General features: G+C 36.6%; 2 protein-coding genes across 4 annotated transcripts in view; one reads left to right on the top strand and one right to left on the bottom strand.

Moving 5' to 3' along the window:
* The first annotated feature begins 1904 nt into the window (after nucleotides 1-1904).
* MDM2 (MDM2 proto-oncogene) lies at nucleotides 1905-16644 on the top strand. 3 transcript variants are annotated; one of them, XM_034403207.3, is made up of 11 exons: nucleotides 1905-2252; nucleotides 2701-2788; nucleotides 4271-4345; nucleotides 6791-6924; nucleotides 7987-8036; nucleotides 8328-8389; nucleotides 9164-9224; nucleotides 9976-10121; nucleotides 12123-12272; nucleotides 13213-13290; nucleotides 15214-16644. In XM_034403207.3, exons 2-11 carry the CDS (start codon nucleotides 2705-2707, stop codon nucleotides 15763-15765), a joined length of 1392 nt encoding a protein of 463 aa, XP_034259098.1. In that variant the 5' UTR covers nucleotides 1905-2252; nucleotides 2701-2704; the 3' UTR covers nucleotides 15766-16644. The 3 variants fall into 3 exon arrangements, with proteins under 3 accessions (XP_034259098.1, XP_034259099.1, XP_034259100.1); XM_034403208.3 differs by having other exon boundaries at nucleotides 2244-2605; XM_034403209.3 differs by lacking the exons at nucleotides 1905-2252; nucleotides 2701-2788 and adding an exon at nucleotides 6470-6491 and having other exon boundaries at nucleotides 4295-4345.
* The window catches only part of CPM (carboxypeptidase M), a 34823-nt gene continuing 27341 nt past the window's right edge, over nucleotides 15814-23295 (bottom strand). Inside the window, exons 6-9 of the mRNA XM_034403211.3 lie at nucleotides 21306-21476; nucleotides 20307-20459; nucleotides 18067-18215; nucleotides 15814-17818 (exon numbers count right to left, since the gene is read on the bottom strand). Coding sequence (XP_034259102.1) covers nucleotides 17603-17818; nucleotides 18067-18215; nucleotides 20307-20459; nucleotides 21306-21476 — 689 coding nt within the window. The 3' untranslated portion in view covers nucleotides 15814-17602. The remainder of the gene's footprint in view (nucleotides 17819-18066; nucleotides 18216-20306; nucleotides 20460-21305; nucleotides 21477-23295) is intronic.

Genomic DNA, 23295 nt, shown 5'->3' with positions numbered 1-23295 from the left:
CCTACACAGAGGAAACCTTTTTTTTTTCTCCAGAATTCTATCAGAAGGTAGAATATTGGGTTGGTAGTAGTAGGCACTAATAACTTTATTGTCTAGGAATACACCATGTCCCTTCTTAAAGTTTAAAGCTATCTAAAGCTGTCATGGCTTCAGAAATTGATCAAGATAAAGGTTGTGTATGCTCCCTACTCTTGACACAATTCATTATTTTATTTTGTTTTTGCTTTCAAATCAGTCTTGACTCCTGGGCAACTGCCTGGACATGTCCCTGTAGTTTTCTTGGCAAAATTTCAAAAGTAGTTTGTCACTGTCTGTTTCCTCGTGCAGAGGGGGAGTCTGTCAACCAGCTGACTTCATGCAAAAGATAGAACCAGCAGTCTCCCAGTTTCTTATCTGATACCTTAACCATTAAACCATTAAACCAAATTGTTTTTCTGATTACTTTTATACATTCTGTAACAGAACCCATTTTGTTTGAATTTGGTGCTGTATTGTTGTGAAAATTTTTTGCTCAGGTCCCCTTCCCATTTTTAAAAATTATGGGGAATCCCAAAAACAGCTTTTATCTGTCTAGATTATATTTATCAATATTTACTGTATTAAAAATTACAATTGAAACATTCATAGTCTATTTACTTAATTATGTAAAATATTAAACCAACTGGGTATTAATATGTATATTTTTTCTGGAAAAATATCCTATTTTTTTAAAAAAGTAAAAATGAGAAGAGTTACATTGTTTTGAATTTTTGCAAATATCTTCAGTATCTGGAAAATAGTCTTGATTTCATGAATCCTTAAGAGGTCTCGAGGGACAGAGTTTTCAGATCACATTTAAGCAGCCCTGATGTATACCTAGAATACAATTTCAACATATCAAGGATAACATTGTATATCTGCTTTGTACTATTGCATTTCACTTACTGTATTGAGAGGTTCAAGATCTCACAGAATGACAGACCCTAAGTCACAGGTGTCAAACTCGATTTCATTGAGGGCCGCATAAGAGCTGTGTTTGACTCGGGAGGGGCTAGGTAGCCAGGGTGTTTGTGGCCAGTTTGACATCACTCATGTTGGGTGGCCCAAGCGCTCTGCCAGCAAAAATGGGCTCCTGAGGTCTGTTTCCGGCTCTGACGGCCTCCTACAACCCTCTGCCAGAGAAAACGGAGCCTGGGAGGGCCGCACACAGCACTTGCAAGCTGTTTTCAGCTGTGATGGCCTCCTGCAACCCTCTGCCAGGGAAAATCCCACGGGCTGGATCTGGCCCCCGGGGCCTTGAGTTTGACACCCCTGCCCTAAATCATCCAGGAAGTGCAATGGCTGAAAGTGGACTTCAACCTGGTTGAGAGACCACCAGGAATTCTCAGAGCTGTAAAGGAGACTATGAAGATTGCAATGGCAAATCGTTACCCTATGGTCAGTGAGAAAAGAGCAAAGATGTGTCTGTACCCAACAGGTGAACTTCACTAGAGCAGCTGAGCTGTATTTTCAATAGGTTGACAGAGGTTAGAAGCATAAATGTACCACAGTATGTGTCAGGGCAAGTCTCTTAAACTGCCCTTCCACATACATAGAATTTTACACGTAAATGTACTGTGGACTGACTGGCCCAAAGTCACCCAGCTGGCTGTCATGCTAAGGCAGGAGTAAACTCATGGTCTCCACAGTATTAATGTATCTAGCCCTTTCAGGTTATGGAAAAAAGACGGAGTAAACGTGCATCGGATTTTATGTTTCTGTATGGACCCAAAAATAATCGAAGCCAAACCGAGAAATACACGCTAATAGAATGGCTGCTTTACTATATATTTTTTATTTTTATTATTTTTATTTTTATTTTTATTTTTATTTTTATTTTTATTTTTATTATTATTATTATTATTATTATTATTCACGCAGAATGCAGTGCAATGCAAGAAGCCTGCAACAGCAGATGATCCCCTCCCTCCCCGGTTTCAAACATGAACGATAGCGCGGGGCAGGCGCTCTGAGGGGAAAAAAAGGAGCCCCTTCCGTTGAAAGCCGCTTGCTCTGGGCGGCTGGGGGAAGTCGGGAGATGGCGCGAGCGCCAGCAGGCCCGGCTGGGGGCGCCACGTAGACCGCTCGCGCAACCGCAGCCAGGAAGCAGCTACTGCCTCCGCATAAAAAAGAAAGCAACTTCGAGCGCATTGGTTTGAAATGGCGACGCGTGGCGTGAAATTTGGCCTCGGCACTCAGGAGGCGGCGGTTTGGTTTCGCTAACAGAGAAAGAGGCGCGTACGGAAACGGGCGAGGGGGGGGGGTGAACGAGCGCAAGGGAAGGAGTCGCGGAGCTGCTTGGGGGTTGGGCGGGAAGAGGGATTTCTCGTCTGGCTTCCCCGGAAGACGCGTTCAGCGTGGCGGGATCGTTGGGAAAAAGCGGAGGGGACGGTGGCGGCTTCGCTCCGTTCTCGTCCCTCCTCCCTTGTTGACTCAGCGCCTCTCTCTAATCATGCTCGGACATGCCTGGCCGTTCCGCTTGGAGGAGTGAAGTCCAGACATGCCCGTAAACGAGGTCGCGGGGCTACTATTTATGCTCGGCTCTTGCGAGGCAGTTGAGACTCGCATAGCTGCAGGGCCCCTTACGGTAAGGTCATCGAGGTGCTTTGGGTTTTGCTGCCCTGTCGTCTAATGCACCGCCTCGTCTTATTTGGTTTTTTTTTTTCCTTTCCTCCCTACCAGGCAAATGTGCAATACTAAAATGGCTTCTGCGACCGACCAGCCTGCGGCTGGCTCAGCTGTCATTGACCGCTTGGATCAAGAAGGCCTGGTAAGCGTGTGAGGCGATGCCGAGGCCCTCAGGGATGGTTGCATTTTCCCGAAGTCCCTGTTGAGCGTCCTGCCGACAGGACAATAGGAAGGGAGAGGACGATTTTTACTGTTGTTTATTAGCTACTCTGTGTGTACGCATCCCATGTTGGGACGAGGGGTTTTTAAACGTAATCTTGGGGGGTGGGGGAGTTGGTTAAACAAGTTAGGTGGGTCACACGTTTTAAAGTTTTAAACCATGGTTTAGGAATTGCAATGAGGGATTCTCTCAGCATCCTGAGATCAGCAAATGACAGGTTGATTTAGCCAATGTGGGAATGCTGCTAATAGGTTTTTTTAAATCGGAGAACTCTGACCCACTTCATTGTTCAAAATCCTTTACATTGTCTCAGTTTAGAAATTCAGAAAAAAGCTACTGTTAATTTGCTTGGGAAAAATCCATTGGACTTAAAGAACATGCTTTTGTGTTATTATGCCTGAGATGATTGTTTACATGAAGCCAAAGACACAGTGAAAAAGCTATAAAGTGTGCTGGGAAGTTCAGGCTAATGAGATTTATCAGCATAAATTTCTCATGTGCAAGGTAGAATCTTGTCACTTGAAAGGTATAAAAAATTGCTAGGTGGAATTGCAGTAATTAAGTATTACTCTGTATTTGAGATGGTAAGACATTTTTGAGGCAAAGTGAAGATCTCTTAAAAATTTATCCTCATTTGGAGACAGGCTCAAAGCTGAAGATGCTATGAGCGGGTACCACTTTGTGGTGAACTGCAATTTAGATTGGATATAAGAATAATATGCAAACCTCACCTACCTACTTGTGGGTTGGTAGAGGGATGTTTTTAACTTCCTAGTTCACGGCTGAAGACTGGCTGACTAAAACTCATGCAGACAGTTTCCATTCTTAAGGGAAAACTGAAACTTAGGTCACCTTTGTCATTTTAAAAAAAAATTGGAATATATATGAAGCTATTCTGTTTGTATTGATCAGCTGTATTCAAAGCATTTTCAAATAGTGGCAACATAGTATCTGAGAAGCCCCAACTTTCCTTTAGGCATCAGAATAAGATCCAGTTGGTTGTCAAGGCCCATGTGTGGATGTTTTTCATTTCATGTATTTAAAGCTGTTCTGTTATTTATTTAGTTTTGGTTATATTATTGCATTTTACGTGAATATATAAAATATGTTAAGAGCCAGTTTCAGCCCATCTCATGATAAGTAAGCAGAATGTAAGATTTTAAATAAAATAGCATTCTCTGTTATTTGGCCATGATCTTGGGGAATGATAGAAACAAGTTTTAGGAAATTGTACTTTTTTTTCTCCTCCTGCTTTTAAATACAAGCCTTTTTGAGTTTGATCTCATAAAGATCTGCTATTGTTGAGCATATTAAAAACTTTAGAGCTAGGTTAGTTTTTGAAACATTTCCCATATTTTGAACAAGACACAACTAAACAAATTGCATCTTTGTTTATATTTTCAGATTAAACCCAAACCACTGCTTATGAAACTTCTACAGTTTGCTGGTGCAGAAAAGGATACTTTTACCATGAAGGAGGTAAATAGATTCATTGCAGTCAACATATGAAGTACAAATGATTTAGATATTTATTTTTCATACATTGAACAACATGTTGAGTTAATAGTAATGTGGCTGAAAAGTGAAGAATACTACACAGCTGAGATGATGGGTTGTGACTTTATCTTAGCTTTTATATATGAAAGCAAAGGCAAGACCCATATTCTGTTTTCCAAAGTTGCCCATTTTCAAAGAATTATTTTCTACGTTGGGAATATTTCTAATTTTATTAGAAATAATTCATTAATTTCTAATTTTAAAAATAACATTAGATTTTAAGATAAATGGAAACTAACAAAAATAATATTTAAGCTCAAAAATGAAAAAGGAGAAAAAAGAATGAAAAAGAAAGCAAAATCAAAAATGTAGAAATAAAAAGATCCTTTTGATTTCTTATTTTTAGATCCTTTTTCTTTTGATTTTGCTTCTTTTTCATTCTTTATTCTTTATAAATACAAATAAGTTACCTCCACCCTTCCTTTACAATAGGTATACATATTGACTTACATTAAACACTAAGTTTACAACATTAACTTCCATTTTTCTTTTATCTACTTTTATTTCTAATTTAATATTTTTCTTAATATTTTTTCTGGTTCATGCAAAAATCAGTATTAAAAGCAGTGCATTTTCTCTAATCAAAGCTGTCAATCTTACTAGCTGAGCCAGATCCATCTGGTGAAACTGTAAAAAACATTAATTGCAGTCAGGTGATTGTGGGACACTGCAAACAGTCATAAATGTCACAACTGCTCAGTGCAATCATATGTCTGCAGGGTGAGGGAAAGGAAACATCGGACTTTTAATCCTGGTTGTAAGTAGCTCTTTGGAGGTCTGTCATGACTGAGCGGTCATTAAATGATCAGTTATAAGTCAAGGACTACCTGTATTTCACTATATTATACCTTTTAAAGAATTATCCATTTTATTCGATCTTTCATCTGTCTTTTCTTCAAGGTTCATAAACTTGGCTTCAAGCAACTGAACCAATTTTAGTCCTGAAATCATCAAACATTGATTGCAATAAACTTAAAGGGATTTTCATTATCATTATCTTTTCTACTCTAACAGTTGTTCTGAAAAGCCTCCATTCTCCCTTTGCTTGCTGTCATTCCAGAGCGAAAGTAATAGGCAGAAAAGAAAACAGATACAGGTAGTCCTTGACTTACAACCACAATTGAACCCAAAGTTTCTGTTGCTAAGTGAAAAATTTGTTACATGAATTTTGCCCCATTTTATTACCTTTCTTGCCACAGTTGTTAAGTGAATTACTGCAGTTAAGTTTGTTACATGAATTTTGCCCCATTTTATTACCTTTCTTGCCACAGTTGTTAAGTGAATTACTGCAGTTAAGTTAGTAACACGGTTGTTAAATGACCTGGCTTCCCCATTGACTTTGCTTGGAAGAAGGTTGCAAAAGGTGATCACATGATCACCGCAACAGTGATAAATATGAGTTAGTTGTCAAGTGTCTGAATTTTGATCACATGTCCATGGGGATGCTGCATATGTAACTGTAAAAAACGGTCATAAGTCACTTTTTTCAGCGCTGTTGTAACTTTGAACAGTCACTAAATGAACTGTTGTAAATCAAGGATTATCTACTTAACTCTGTCCAGTGTCTTTAAAGCTGTACTTACAAGCACATGTGTTAGCCAAATACACAATCTACTCAGATTACTGCGGCCTTTTGTTTTATAAATCCAGTCAACAATCAAACGTATTAAGACAAAACAAAAAGCATTCCCATGGAAGAACTAAGTCAAGTTAATGCAGTTGAGATTTTTACAATGCAAGTTCATGAAAAACGATTGTTTTTAAAAGTAATCTTCCCCGTCTATTAATACCTTTCTTATATAACACCTATTATCTCGCTTATTGTAAAATATCAATATATTTTTAAGTTTCTAAAACTTCTAAGTTTATAGTCACAGAAAGAAGTTTTTATCTGTTGCAAAAGAAAATCTCTCTTAAATTGAAGAATAATAATGTTCCAAATGTAATTAAAAAATGAGGATTGGCAGATCCAAATGTCCATAGGCTACATCATACTTAACTTGTGAAACAACCACAAAAACTCCCATTTTTCTGTTTAACCCATAGGGAATGGCCATCTGAAGATCAGGTAGGTTTATTTCACAGTTCCTCTGTCCAGAGGAAGTTCAGCATCCCGCACTGGATGCTGGGTTCCAGTCAAGCTGTGTGGTGTTGTCCCCACACCTCAAATTAAAGCACTATTAGTCCTCACTGGAATATTTCTAATTTCAGAAGGGGACAGTAGCAGTATTATAACTGAGACATTATTGGGAACTAGCTTTCAATTTAATAAATGTAATTGTTCTGTGAGCAACCTGTAGTAAATGCAATACAAATTCTACTTTCTAAATCTTGTGTTATAAAACTGTTTAATGTTTGTTGTTGTAGATTTTGTTCTATATTGGCCAATATATTATGTCTAAACGTCTATATGATGAAAAGCAACAACATATTGTCCACTGTGCAAATGACCTTTTGGGAGATCTGTTTGGAGTACAGAGTTTCTCTATAAAAGAACACAGGTAAAAAAAAACCCAAACTTGTAGCTTGATCTTAAATGCTATGCTAAAGTTTTGTTGGCATGATTTTATGTGCTACAAACATATCAATTTAGATTGTCTGCATGCTTAGTGAATTTATTTTTAATGTAGAAATCTAATTTAACCTTTTATAGTTCTGTATTGTATTTCCTTAGTAGCTGTAATAAATATACTGTAAAATAAAATACTGTCTACAAGAAAATCATCCAAATGTTGGCAATATTTATTTATTGCATTTATATACTTCTGAAAGAGCTCACAGTAGATTATTGGGGGCTGTAGATAAGAGCTTTTTCTATATATATTTTTAAATTACTAAAGCCAGTGTGATATAGTGCTTAAAGTGCTGGGCTGGCACTGAGGATACAGCTTCTAGTCATCTTTTAGCTTGGAAACCCTGGATGACATTGAGTCAAGACTGAAGATAGGCTGGAATCTGGATCCTAAGAGCTAACCCAGCAGTTTAACAGTATATCGTATGGCTGGATCTGAATGTAGCTTTAATAAGGCCATTTAGAATTCGAAAAAAAGGTAAAATATTATGCTATTTCAACCAACACTTCTAGCTTCAGAAGTGGACAAATGATTAATAAGTATCACCTAGGCTGTTAGTTGGTATAAGTAAATGGCATCAAAGTAAATGCAGATTTAATTCCAATCCTGCCTAATTGTAGTCATATTTTAGGCACAAAGTCAGTTGTATAAGGTTGGACTAATCACTTTCTTTCAGTCTAGGAACAGGGCAAGGGCAAACCACTTCCAAAAATGCTGCCAAGAAAACTGCAAGGACTTGTCCAGGCAGTTGTCAGAACTCAAGAGAAATTAAAAAAAGAGGCTAGGGGGAGGAGAATCATATATGCATATTGAAAGATCTGTACTGATTGCTGAATGGCTTAGAGCCCTCTTTTACTCTGCTTTTAGCAGCCATTTTCAGTTTTCTGTTTCTTTCCCAGAAGCTTCTGAATACATGCAAGCTTTTTTCATAATTGTTTTGTTCACTGTTCTTTATATCTAAAGCTAAGATCTTATTTTATCTTTAAAAAGGCAGTTATATTTGATGATTTCCAAAAACCTGGTAACAGCCACCCAGCAAGGTAAGTTTTTTTTTAACAAGCTTGCACTACAATTGATGGACAGAGGGCTAGGTGCAAATAAGAAACCCACTGAACTATTGCATGGTTAAAATTTTGAAAAGGGAATAGGTCCTGAAATGCAATTATATAAATATTTGTTTAATCCTTTCTAACTCTATTGGTTAACATTTATTACTGAATTTTAGGTAATTCAAATTTATCAATTATAAAGTAATAACTAGATTATTTTAAATGTGTGTCTGAATTGCCAGCTTTCCTCTTTTGTGACTTCCAATATGTATTTTTTTGAAGACACTAATAACATAGCTGTGAATCAGTCCAGATGCCAGCTAGAAAATGGAAACATTCTAAAGGTGATCACTGATTTATATTACATTTATTTATTCATTCATTTATTAAATTTATTTACAACCCATCTCACCACAAGGTGACTCTGGGCAGCTTACAAAGTTAAAACCAACAAAACAATACAAATATACATATAGCAATAATATTATAAGTTATGGTAAAAATATGGGGAGGGAAGTAACAAGTTGTGCGGGTGGTGAAGTGGAATCAGCTATTAATCTACCAACCATCTCCAGTGTAGCATTCCCCCATTGAGACCCCAAGCCAACATGCAGAATCAGGTTTTCAGGTCCTTATGGAAGGTTAGGAGGGAGTGGTGTGGTGGCCTAGAGGTGAAGACATGCTTGCCTCCCACTCAGAAGATTGAAAGTTCAATCCTAGGTAGCAGCAGAGGTTTCTCTATCGGGGTACAATATCTGCGGCAAACTCCATGTAGGTATCAGGAAGGGCATCCGGCCAGTAAACGCTCAGCTCCATTTAGTTACCCTGACTCCACCCCAAATAAAGGAATTAAAGGGATGTAAAAAGGAGAAAAAGGAATCTCTCCCCAGGGGTAAGATGTTCCAAAGAGCAGGAGCCACAGGAGAGAAGGCTCTTCTGGACCTCATGAGCCGAAATTCCTTGATTGACCGGATCTGCAGTATACCTCTTCTGACGGTGCAGATGGGGCAGACATGTCCCAATGGGTTGAGATAATTTCTCAGGAATATATATGGTATATGCCTCTTTATTCTTTCACATGTAAATCTGAAATAGTTACTTAATATATTATTAAACAGGAAACAATACAAGAAGCCACTGAAGCAACTACTTCCCGAAGAACAAGATCCAGTGAAACAGGTATATAAATCTGTTGTTTTATGTTTCAGTCCTTAGAGTCATTTGAATATTCAAAGGTAATCATTGACTAGTAATGTGATTGTATACATTGTGTGAAAATAGAGTTGTTTATTGATTGGCTGACCTCTGATTGAGATCTGACTTCTCATACTCTTTAATACATTGGCTGTTGGCCTCAAATTTAACACTGGAATTTAACTTCTCTGTCTAATACAGTGTGTTGTGGAGATATAGCTAAGTGAGATATAGCAGCTTTGTTTATTGTATTCTGAATATTATTTATCCTATTGATAAATTTATTTCACACTGTTCCAACTGTTTTAGTGAAAAGCAATTGTACTAGAAACATTTTAAATCTAGTTATCCTTACTGTCATGTAGAAGCTTTTTAAAATCTTCATAAAATAATGTCTGCTTTTAAAAATATTTAGGAGTGCTGCTTTTAAAGAGAGTAATCCAATGAATAATTTTATGTAATTTGGAATTATATTGAAAATACTTTTTAGGGGGATGTCAAGAGATGTCTTAATGAGCCATTAGTATTTTATGCAAACATTTTAGGTAGTACTGATGATTTTCTTTCAGAATATGGAAAGAAGATTTAGTCCTCAGAATGATAGGAATAAGACGTAGCAATCACCTAAACTTTCTGGAGTTTAGGAATTGCATAGCAGAATTTCTTCATTCAGTTCTTTTCTAACACAAAATCAGAGATTTGGTAATTTGCTTAAGAGAGTTGTATTTTCCAACAGAAGATAGTGCTTCAGAAGATATGAATTATGAAAGACAAAGAAAAAGGCAGAAATCTGACAGTATTTCTCTTACATTTGATGAAAGTCTTAAATGGTGTGTAGTACATTGTGAGCAAAGCAACAGCAGCAGTTCCTCACCAAGACCAGTAAGTAGATACTAGTTTGAATTTTTAAACAAGAAACTTAACTATATTAAATCTGTACCACTGGAAGTAAGTGATAATAGCCTGAGAAAATGATACAATGTATTTTAAACTGACATGTCAAAAAAGAAGAAAACTAGTTGAGGCTTCTCAGTAAACATGCTAATTTGTTATCTGTAGAGTTTCTTCATCGGAAATAGTAGAGTATTGAATTCATGTCTGTATTCTAAGACAATAAATGGCTGAGAAAATTTTTCATGAAGTGAGATGCTGAAAGGCCTCTTAGGAAGTACTAGAAAACAATTAGTTCTCATGTATAGCACACTATACAAGAGGAAAATTTTTCCCCTTTAATATTTACTATGTTTTACCCCAATTCTGTTGCATTAGAATATACCCACCAAAAAGGTAACAGAATTGGAAGGAAATGTGGAGGTCTTCTAATCTAACCGTCTGCTCAAGCAGACAACGCTATGCCACTTCAGACAAATACTTTAAATATTTTATATTGTCCACTAGGACTCCAAGATCCTTCTAACAGTTACTATTACTGAGATAGTCATTTTGATGTATATGTACTATGACCTATATTAGCTTTCATAGTTTGAATCCTATTTTTGTTGATTAATTTACATAATTTGTAGGATGGACTCACCACTGTGAAATTTGTTGTTAGTAGTCTGAGTTGCATATTTCAAGATGCTGTATTTTGTCCACCTCCACCCACTACATTTTCAAACTTAAATGTCCTTGTCCTTCCTGCCTAATGTGCTGTTTCTTATGGGCTTCAGCAATTTTAACTGCAATGTATTCTTAGCTAGTATATTATTACATCTAGAGCCTTTCTGTAAATGCAATCACAATACAAATTTTGCAAAATAAGAGCTGTTTATTCTGTTTAAATAAGCCAGTGGTTTGTTAAATTAGATATTCTAAAATAGAGGAAGCTTTTATTAAAATATGATTTTGAATTTGCAGAATGGGTAATAGCATTTTTGTGTTGACTGGCATTTTCTGCAACATTTGATTTGACAAAACATAATCAATAGTGAATCATTAATATTCAGTGATATCAGAACTTGTCTCTACCAGCTGGAAACTAGCACAGTAAAATATAAAGCTGGCTAAACAATTTTTTAAGACTTTTGTAGCATAACACCTGCTAAAATGTTAAATATTTCACACAGAACCATGGTAAGGCAATTCCTAAAACTGTATGACAACTCATGCCTTATGATCATTGTTGCTTAAACATAGTGTGTCTCTTCTGTTCAGTTCATACCCATGCCATTTCAATAATGTTCTTTCTTTAAAAAGATGAATGTTTCTTTTTAATTATGGAAGTAGCCTTGTTTTTAAAGAAAGAAAATATTTATTTCCCATACCAATGCCCCTCTACTTCAGGGAATATGCATTTTTCATTGTAGGAGCTACAGGCAATCTTCATCTTGGGACCATAATTGGGACCTGAACCAATTGGGATTGCTAAACTGATGTGGTCATTAAGTGAGTCATGCCCAATTTTACAATCCTTTTGCCATGATTGTTGAGCAAATCACATAGTTGTTAAGTGAATCTGCCCTTCCCCATTAACTTTGCTTGTTGAAAGATCTCTGGGAAGGTCGCAAATGGTGATCGTGTAACCCAGAGACATTGGAACCATTGTAAATACATGCTAGTTATCAAGCATCTGGCTTTTGATCATGTGACCATGGGGATACTACGGCATTCACAAGTGCAAAGACTAGTCATGTCACTTTACAATGCTGTCATAACTTTGAAAAGTCAAATAAACGGTTGTAAATCAAGGGATTTCTGTACTTTAATAAAAAAATAAAATTAACTACTTACTTAGAATTTTACTAGAATTTTGTATCCTATTAGCTCAGCTTTGTTTCCATTATTTCAGATGCTCTTTTTCATCCTATATATGCATTATAATTTTAGGGACCTCATCTCTTAAATTTCATTACTATTCTAATCAGAAACATTCTCTCTCTCTAGGATCATGCCAGTTTAAGTGAAAATTCAGACTGGTTAGATGAGGAATCGATTTCAGACCAATTCAGTGTAGAGTTTGAAGTTGAATCTATCTACTCAGAAGACTATAGTCCTAATGAAGAAGGTTTTGAACTAACAGATGAGGATGATGAAGTATGTATATTTGAACCAAAATCAGATGGAATGTTATTTGAGAAATGTAACCATATAGGAACACTTAAAAGTGGATATAACCAAGTGAACTATCAATCTCTCAAAATCTAGAGGTACATTTCTGTGAAGTTTCAGAAGTTCTGCTTTTCTTTGCTACTCACTATTATCAGATCTTTATGTAAGTCCTGATATATATAAAGGAGTCTGAATGAAGAAATAAAGTCTGATGCTGGGAGAAAATGCTTCCTTCATGAATGGCATATTCTTTATTCTATTTTGAAAATCAATAAATGAGAATATTTGTAGCTTGGGGTTCAAATGAGGGGTCCTTGGTGGTCTCTTACCTTGCTTGTTTTCTTGCAGGTGATTCATTACCCAAACTAGGATAAAGCTCTGAGCACTGATGTTACCTAGTTTGGGTAATGAAACATCTGCAAGAAAACAAGCAAGGTAAGAGACCACCAAGGATCCCTTGTTTTGAAAATAGAATCCAGGTTTTAAAGCTTTAGACAAAGTCTGGGTTTACTTATAGTGCAAAGTTAAGATGTGAGTTATTTGATATGGTTTAGCACTAATTAATGTTTTAATTTTATGAACTGGACCTCTAGCTTTTTAAAATAAATTATGTAGTACAATTGATAGCTGATTCTGGAAGTATTCTGAAAGAGTAGGAAGCTGGTAACTTTCCTTTTTATCTCAATCTTGTTCTCAAGGATAATTCCTAATAAGATTTTATTGATTTTAAAGTATTCTAAAATTAAAGAGTCATTTGACTTGGGATGGGGGAAATTAATGTATTTTCTTCTCAGATAGTAAAATAATTGTGAAATTTATTTTCATTGATGAAAGAGAATTAAAGTTTCACAAATTAACTTTAATCTAGAGTTGTAAAATATATTTTGTGTGAATTTTAATTAAAAATAATTTAATTTTTCATCAGGTATATCAAGTAACTATATATCAGACGGAAGACAGTGATATAGATTCATTTGATGAAGACCCTGAAATTTCACTAGCAGTAAGTAAAATCTTGGTTTGAGACAAATTGTACTTTTGAATTTGCAACATATTCCTTAATTTATTCCAGGAGATGACCCATCTGTCTGTAAACATACATACAAATACCATGTTTACCCGGAAACAAGATCCACCCTGAAAATTAACAGTATTTGCACTGCACCAAGGGGCCGGCAGGCTGCAGCCGGATCCCGTCCACACCCACGTACTTGCTGTCTCTCGTGCTGGCCACACCCATTCCCCAGGACTTATTTTTGGGATAGGGCTTATATTAGGCCCACCCCCACCCCCAAAATCAGGCTAGGACTTGTTCTGAGCGTGGAGGCAGAGGTGGGGGGGGAGAAGACAGGCGATCCAGATGTGCTGCGTGGCTGCTTGACTCACGGGAGGCTTGCGTGGTGATGCCGGCAACAGGCAGAGGCATGGGGGAGGCAGGCAATTCCGATGCCCTGTATGGGTGTTTGTTCGGCGCAGCCATAGGCAAGCTGAGACACTGTGGGAATGGAGTGGGTGGAGCATTGGGATTGCCTCTGCCTCCACCTGGCTCTGCTGCGCACTTTTCACCCAGAGCGAGACAAAGCTTTGTCTGCTTGCAAAGGGGACAGTTTGAAACAGACCTAATCACTTCATTTCAAACCGTTCCCTTTGCAAGCGCACGAAGCTTTGAGTCTCCATCATTTCTCTGTCCGGGTAAAAAGTGTTTGGTTGCCTAACGGGTGCTTGGGATATATCAGTTGAATATGTAGTATGTGTCTCCTTTGCAGAAGGGGTGGGGGGGGAAAGCCTGTTCTGATCAGTGCGTAGCAGCGTAGCGCGATAGGTGGGAGAAGAGAGAGCAAGAAAGCCTCTTGATTCCTGTGCACGTCTTTTCACTTTTCATTAAGTGTAAACGTGGGGGTAGGGGGAAGGTGGGGTGGGGGGAACGGAGCGGAGCTCTTCTCGAGTCTTCTCACTGCCCTGAAAATATGCAGTGATCGCCAAATCTTTACCAGCCGGGTTGTGTGTGTATTTACTGACTTCAAATTGCACTTTTCTCCCTCTGGAAGAGTTCCACTCCCCCCCTCCATACACACACTATTGGGTAATAAGAGTACACTTTAGGAAAGAATATATATTGTTCCCTTTTCACAAACCATTACATGTGAAATGATAATAATTTCCCTAATAATAGAATCAATGTGATTACATTGATGTAATAAAATCTGAATTGGGTATATCACCAAATCATTCTTCAGGAAATCAAGTATCTCGGACAGCAGAGTGCATTACAATAAATATGGCACCAAGTCTGAAATCCTGTCAGGATCCTCTCCTGAAATAATATTGGCGAAAATGTATCAATTTTAAATCGCTTTTCTTTAAGCATAACTGTTCTGTGGCTAAAGCCAAAGTGCTATGAATAGCTGTACCCTAAAGTATATTAAGCAGTCCAGACCCTGGCCAGTTAAAATACTTTTAAAATGAAAATTTAAAAGTATTTCAACTGGGCAGGGTCTGGACAGTCATGGACACTTTGCCTTTCAGAATATATTCACCTTATATCTTACCAGAGGCCAAAGCATCTGACTTAGGACCTCCAGTCAATTGCTATTTATATGCAAGGCTTCAATCTGTCATGAACGTAGAAGTAGTATAAGCTTTACATATTTATATATGTGAAAACATCCAACATTGTTAGCTCTTCATCATCTTTTTAGATTACCATGCATCTATGGCATAGTGCCACTGCTTTGACTTTACATGTCTATTTTGTACAATTAAAGATTGCAATAATCAGAGAGGGTTGTTTATAAGTTTTGGTTACAAATATGGCCTCTTCTGAGATCTTAGAGCCCATCATACGCACAAAGTACTTTATAGTTTATCTTTTATTTTGATAAAGCATTTATATTAACACAAATTATTTCTATTTAATTCATCAAAGGATTATTGGAAATGCACAAAGTGCAATGAAATGAACCCACCTCTTCCATCCCATTGCCCAAGATGCTGGACTCTTCGGAAGGATTGGCTTCCTGATAAAAAGACAGAGATAGCCAAGAAGAGCAAATTTCTAAATCCCTCACCATTAGATCCTGAGGAGGGCTTTGATGTTCCTGACTGTAAGAAAGGGAAAATTAATGAAGATAAAGAAGAAGAAAGTGCAGAACAAAGTCCCGAATCTCAGGAAAGTGAGGCATATTCACAGCCATCTACATCTAGCAGTATGCTTTGTAGTAGCCAAGAAGACTATAAAGAATCTGAGAAAGAAGACATTGAAGACAAAGAAGAAAGACTGGAACTGGGGCAGCCTGTCTCCAGTGTAGAGCCTTGTGTCATATGTCAAACAAGACCTAAAAATGGTTGCATAGTACATGGAAGGACAGGACACTTAATGTCATGTTTTGTATGTGCAAAAAAGCTGAAGAAAAGGAACAAACCTTGTCCAGTCTGCAGGCAGCCTATTGAGATGATATTGCTAACTTATTTTTGCTAGCTGCAGTACAAATGATCAGTCCTACATGTAGAATAACACAGAATGCAATTTTGAATGTTTACAGGAATATATTTATTTTCCAAAAGATACTTTTAAACATTGCACTGCAATTGACAGTGTGATCATAACATTCTCCAGTTTAGTTTTGAAATTTGCCAAAACAGTAAGCGTGTGTATACATGATGAAGACTGATAATTCAGAGTTTATTCTTTATATTTAATATAAAGAAATCTTATTACGCTTGTATGGACCACAGAAATAAAGTATATATTATGTTCTAAATCTGAAACTGATTTACTTTCCTAAGGTGATCCAAATACTGTAGGCCAAACACTGAGGATACAATGGAAGGTGCTTAACAATGATTTTTAGTTGTTTTCCAAGTTTCCTCTTGTCTAACAGTTTTATTTTATCTAAGTGGTTATTGGCTAGCAAGCTAAGATTATCTCAAGAAGAGCTTAAAGCTGATATGAAAAAACTAGTTCTGACAGATCCCTTAATGCTGATTAAAACAAGAGGCAGACAGTTGTTTTGGGCCTGGACAACTTACAATCTGTTCCCAGTGTGAAAGCTCTACCTTTGACTCAATGAACCCAATGGAAGTTTTGGTGGTCTACTCGAGTTGCTTTCTTTAGGCCATGGTTACCATATTTGTATTGCTTTGGTGAAATTATAAAGGATGACTTACATTTGTGCTGTGATCAAGTATTATGGCAAGAATTCTGTTTAAAAGGTTTTTAGAATACTAATTCTAAAAGTCACTGAAATAAGATGTAGCATTCCAAGTACTTATTATTGTAATACATTCACAGCAAGCAGTGTAGAATGTGTGAGTTGCAATCTATAATTTACCAATAAACGATCTTTGCTTTTGTTTATTCTCCACATTTTATTTTCATATGGTAATTCACAGCAGTAATAGGTTATCAGTTTTCAGTCTTTCTTTGGTAGTAGGGAGAGGCAGCAATGTGTAATGTTGATTCTTTTCCTCCACATCTACAATCTAAAGATTGTAATGGTGATCAATTTACTTGAAGTCATATTTTCTAAAATGAGATCTGATAAAGAAGAGTCTCCATATTATGTTGTATTTCTTGGGCTATTTGGATGTGTGTGTGTGCGTGTGCGTGTACGCACATAAAATATTATTTCCCCATTTGTATTAATTCTGGGGCAAATGCATCAGTACTGTATTTTTTTTCTTACCTAGAATGTAAAAATAGTTTGTCATTGAAATATTTTCCCTAATTTAGAGTTCTCTTGACTTCAGAGTTCTAAAATGTGATTCCAAAGCAAGACGAGGAAAAGTAAAAGCAACAGATCATGCTTTTTTATACAGTACCATATCCAAAAGCATTTGTTATAGATGCTTAATAGGTACTAATAAAATAATCTCATTGGCTCAGGTTGCTCAGAGTAGGTTACATGTGTGTACAGATGCCATATACACACATACATACATAGTGAAAAAAAAACCAATTTCTTCAAGCAAATGTTTGCATTCATTTGTCCATTAAAGAGAAAAGACCAATCATGTAAAAAATGCCATTGGTCTCTTCTGACTTCTCATTTTTATCTCTAAGATTCAGTTGTGTTAGTATAGTAATTCTATTTTAAATGAAGGGCAAAGGGGATGTTTCATTAAATTAACCATAAATTAATAATTATACTGTGATATAATTATATAACTGTGACCTGAATGCACATTTTCCTATTCTCAAAGGTTGAAACAGAATGCAGTTGTTAATTCAAAGGCTTTATTATCCAGAATATCTCAATAAAATTTAAAATCTATAGTCAAGTACTGTTCAAAAGCAAATATAAAAATACAATGTTTTATATGCCTATATATACAAAAATTAGAAAGTTAAACACTGTAACAGTAACTGTACTAACACTGTTTGAATGAAGTGGTCTCAAAGGGCATCGAACAGGCTTTTTTGAGGTAGATCCCAGGGAGAAAATAAAGTCATATTCATAGGCACTGAGTTTTTCTGCACCATTTGGTAAAACCACTTCCTGTTGTAATGACATAAATCCAGGGAGGGTTGCCTGAAAAACAAATTTTAGTCTGTCAGTATGCTTTACTATGTTTACTATTCTTATTTTCAGAGTGTAACTTGAAGTTCCATTATCAATGTAAATCTTTGCTCCATGTGCAGAATGCTCATTTCATATTCTAAAGTCTGAAACACCAATTACTTCAAATCCCTCAGATTAATAGATGTTAAGGGCCTGGGATAGATTATACAAAATACAAGGAATTTTGGATAAGAACTGGATAAGAGTATTGCACTTACATTGAGAGTGTAGACTCCAGGAAGGAGGAGAAGGTAATATTCACCATTTTTATTGGTTACATAAGGACATATATGCCTCCTTCCTTGAACTTCCACTATCACATTTGCAATGGGTTTGTTCTTTTGATTCAGAACACGACCTTTTACACCTATAAGGAGGAAAGAAGAGAGGGTGGTGTTTTTATTTTTTTCAGGCTTAATGGAGAATTTCTTTGCTACAGATGATCACAATTGTGATGACTCTTTGCAGGCCCAATTGTGACTGAAGGGCAAGTTGGAATTTCTTGGCTGTGGCTGCACAATATAACAAACCTAAATTGTCAATAGGTAACTTACACATACATGCTTCCAAGTATCTCAGACAGAGTTAATGCAGATATTATTTCTCTATAGTGGTGCTGTTACTGAGCTCCCTGTCCCTGAAATCTGATCAGCTCCTTGTTAAGCTTTAGGAAAATTATTACAAACCGGATTGTTTCAGAGGGCCTTTGATTAATATACTAGATATTGCCATTTATATTTATTGCTCTTCTGTAGGTCATTTTATAATTTAATATGTGATTTTATTTTAGGGAATTACATCTTTTATTGTTAGGTAGTTTGAAATAGTACTATATATGTTTTCATTATGATGACTAACCCACTAAGAGTCTCTGGAAAAAACATGAATGAATAGATAAACAATCTTTCCCTGGAAAAGGACTACACAAGGTGACCTGAGTGATGCTATCTATGCCCTCTCATGATGCCTGGAGGCTGCAGAGATCTGGATGGGGGACAACAGATTTCGACTTAATCTTGATGAAATCAAGTGGCTTTGGGTGCATCAAGCCTCAAAACTTCAGTGTTTGTCAACCTTAGTTCTGGATGCATTTGCACGTCCCTGATCAGATCCAGTTTCAATCTAGGGATTCTCCTTGATTCATGCCTTCTCAAAGAGAAGCTGGTAAGCATCACTAGGAGAGCTTTTGCATAGTTCCGGTTTGTGCACCAGTTGTGACCTTTCCTAGATCATGACTCCCTGTACTCATCTGGACTAGTACAATGCATTCTACATGGGGCTACTCCATTTGGAAGCTTCAACTGGTGCAAAATACAGGTTAGTAAGAGCAGTCTTTAGGGCCTCTATGATGGCCCATATTACATCTCTGCTCTGTGAACCGCTGGAACCAGTCTGCTTCCGAGTACAGTACAAGGTGGTGTTTTGATGTATTCTCATTGTGTTTTTCAATGTTTCATTTTTCATTGTTTATTGCTCTATTATCTTTTTGGACTGTTGCCTTCTGGCAGAAGATACAGAACAATTAAAACTCGGACCACAGGTTTTCTGAATAGTTTTTATCCCAGAGCTATAATTGCATTCAACAATGAACTAAAGGGCCACCATCAGTGAGCTGTTGGACAGCATTACTTGGTCTGTTGTGTGGATGTTTGGGTGGTTTAGGGGTGGGGAATTGTGGTGGGTGGGAGTGTGTTTGGGGATTGTTATGTGTGTTGGACCTGGTCTTTGGGTGTTAAGTGAATTTCGTTGTATGGGTATACTGTGTATACATGTACAATGACAATAAAATTATTATTATCTTCTTGTTCTGTTTACCCTCTTTTCATTTCTCCCTTTTTATTGTTGCAAGCCCCATAGCAAGACAGGCAGCAAATAAATTTAACAAATAACAATAATGAGAATATTTATCATATATACATTAAAATGAATTGAGCATGTAGAATAGTGAGTAGACACTATCAATGTACTTTTTGGAAAAAACATACTGCATGTTCACATATGAATTATAATTTGTAATTGTAAATGTATATTTATAATTCAGTCATTCAGCCACTTCTGATTCTATATGATTAGATGGATATTATTTTGCCAGGATGGTTTATCAATTCTGGTGGTCATCAACTTACAAGTGTTTACTTAATGGTTTCAAGTTATGACAACTGGGGAAAAAGTGATTTTCACCTGTCCCCGAAGTTACGATGCTCCCATAACCATAAGTTACATGATCACAATTCAGAAGTTTGGCAACTGGCTCCCATTTTACAACTAGTTGCAACCTTCCCAGCCAGTTTCTGACAAGCAATGTTAATTAGGGAAGCTGGATTTGCTTAACAATATTATCAGTGACAATTCTTGTAGAAACAACCCAACAAATATAAATTGTCCTTTTAGTAATTTATTCCACAAGATTTACAGCATATCAGATTCCAATAAGCTAAAAACAATAACATTGACTTACCTAGATGAATTTGTTTAATGTATTCAATCAGAGCAATTTTATTGTCATCCCAGAAATCTTGAATCTTATCTTCTGAGGGATAGTGACAACATGATAACTCCAATGTAATGTCAAAGCATTGTCCCCAAACATAATTATAATCCTGCATGCTACCTAAAATAAAATGTTCAATTACATCACTGAAAGGTCAGTCCTAAAATAAACAAGCATATTATCCTCCTGATCACTTCCATACTGCTTCTCATCCATCAAAATGTGCTCTTGATCTGAAAGCAAGCACTTCTGCATCATGAATGAGGCTGGACAACACCAAAACAGAACTTCTCTGCAGATGTCACCATCAGGTTTTGCAACTCCAAATAATTAATTATAATGCTAATTATTAATTTTATTGCTGCTATTGTCTAGTGACTGCTTCCACATAAGGGTCCACTGGGGAGGTGAGCGCACAAATAACTGCCTTGAACTAGTGTTAGGTATGGCAAACTGTTCATTCTGTATAACTTGTGTCTCCTCCCCATTACACGATAGACAATGGGAACAGTGCACTACTGCTACTTTAGCCTTTTCATACCTCTTTTTGTTGGCGTAACATATCACATAAGATCAGGCATACAAAATGATCTCACTGCTAAATATAATGCTAAAACAATACAAATACTGTTGAATACAATTTAGATGTTAGTCTGAATAGGTGTTTTAGCCTGTGTATTTATTCAATCAAATATACATTGAAACAAATCCAAAGAATTTAATATTCATGAAGCATCTAAACAGTTCCCCACTCTTCCTTATTTCCCTCTTTGGCCCCAAAAGTATGTGAAAATCTGTCTCTATGTTTTTAGCATAAAATTAATCCATATTGGATTCCATATTAATCTCAACATTCACTACTGTGAGTTCTTCAAACTCTTTATGGATGACAAAGATCTTAAAATCTATAAGTCTTATACTATCAAAGAAACAGAAGAGGCATAAGGAAAGAATGGGAAATTGTACCTTTCACTATATACCAGTTATATCCATTCGTAATGCCATCTTTAAAGTGATTCATATCATCACACACAATCCCTTTATGCATTGTGCGATGATTGTTAGCATATGTCCTTGCAAGATGAACAAAAACATCATCGTCCACTGTTTTGCTAACACCATTTGCATCAATTGTAACTGTAGAAAGAAGGAGGTTGCAGTGAAATTCATATTAATGTTTAGTCAATTTAACAAATAAATATACAAATATAGGTAATAGTTAGAAATCCTTTCCCAAGTCTTCCACAGACCACAGAATTTTCAGTTTTCTCCTACAAGGACAAAAAGATGATTGTACTTAGAGAGAGACAGTGTCTTGAAAACAGCTGATACCTCTTCAAATTTACAGTGGTAAATAAAAATGTTTGGAGGTATGAAATATGAGATGATGCTATGCAGAGGTGGGCTTCACATAATTTAACAACTGGTTTGCCAGCACTGAAAATGTGAGCATGTGCGCGCCTTAAAAAACGCAGCTAAATAGGACAGCATAGCACCAGGGCAGGTGGACCCGCAGGTCACAACTACCAGTTCGCCTGAAACGGTCTAAACCGGCTGAATCCTTCCCCTGGTGCTATGGATTCTTGGATCTCAAAGTCTATTCCTTTTCACAACCCAAAATAGAACCACAAATATTTTGTGTCAACCATGGAGTTCAATTTTCAATAATCTGTTCACCTTGTGCATTTTGTATTTGACTGCTCTCATTTCTTCTTTTAGTTAAACTATCATATAGTATTTATGCTGATGACTTCCAGACATCATTCTCTTTCTGTTGCCTTCCTAGTTGAATTTGCAGTTGAGTCTGTTTCTCATCATCTTAAAGTAGATATGAAGAAGACCAAGCTTGTCCCTTATCTTGATCATCCTTCTCCCATTTCTTTTGCTTTTCAGGACTGTCAGCTGTAATGTTATCACTGGTGCAAGATTTGTGCGTTCTTATGAAGGAGAAATTTTATCTAAAACCTTTGATTGAGAAAGCCACAAGAACCTGCAATGTTTATCTCCTGAATGTCCAGAAAATTTATCAATTTCTTACTGTTGAAATGGCCATACAGTTCATGCCTTGGTAGTGTCTCATTTGAACTACTGTAATGGTTTGTTGGCATGCTTTCCTAACTTTGTTCTCCATTTTTTATCTGAATCTAGAACAATACAATCAATTATCCTGAGATGTTTTCTGATTTTCCATACTTTTTCCCATCGATCTCTCCACTGACTGGATCTTTAGGAGTTTTACTAGTTAAAACGTCTCTTGTTGACTTTCAGGGCCATGATATAGGAAACCTCCATTAGAATAGAATAGAATAGAATAGAATAGAATAGAATAGAATAGAATAGAATAGAATAGAATTTTTTATTGGACAAGTGTGATTGGAAACACAAGGAATTTGTCTTGGTGCATATGCTCTCAGTGTACATAAAAGAAAAGATAGGTTCATCAAGAATCATAAGGTACAACACTTAATGATATTCATAGGGTACAAATAAGCAAATATTTGATTCAAGTACATATTCCTGTGCATTGAGCTTAATCATGCAGTTCAGGGTTACTTACTTTTTCCATATAGGCTATCACAGAAGTGAACACCCCCTCACATTTTGTAAATATTTAAGTATATCTTTTCATGTGACAACACTGAAGAAATGACACTTGGCTACAATGTAAGTAGTGACTATACAGCTTGTATAACAGTGTAAATGTGCTGTCCCCTCAAAAGAACGCAACACACAGCCATTAATGTCTAAACTAGTGGCAACAAAAGTGAGAACACCAGTAGTGGGTTTCAAATTTTTTTAACTACAGGTTCTGTGGGTATGGCTTGGTGGTTGTGGCATGGCTTGGTGGGCATGGCAGGGGAAGGATACTGTAAAATCTCCATTCCCACCCCACTCCAGGGGAAGGATACTGCAAAATCCCCATTTCCTCTCAATAAGCTGGGACTAAGGAGGCAGA

Source organism: Pantherophis guttatus, chromosome 7 (assembly GCF_059756535.1).
Source record: "Pantherophis guttatus breed Tessera chromosome 7, ASM5975653v1, whole genome shotgun sequence".
Taxonomy (NCBI): Eukaryota; Metazoa; Chordata; class Lepidosauria; order Squamata; family Colubridae; genus Pantherophis; species Pantherophis guttatus.
Note: the sequence above shows the minus strand (reverse complement) of the source record. Positions and strands in the feature narration are given on the sequence as shown.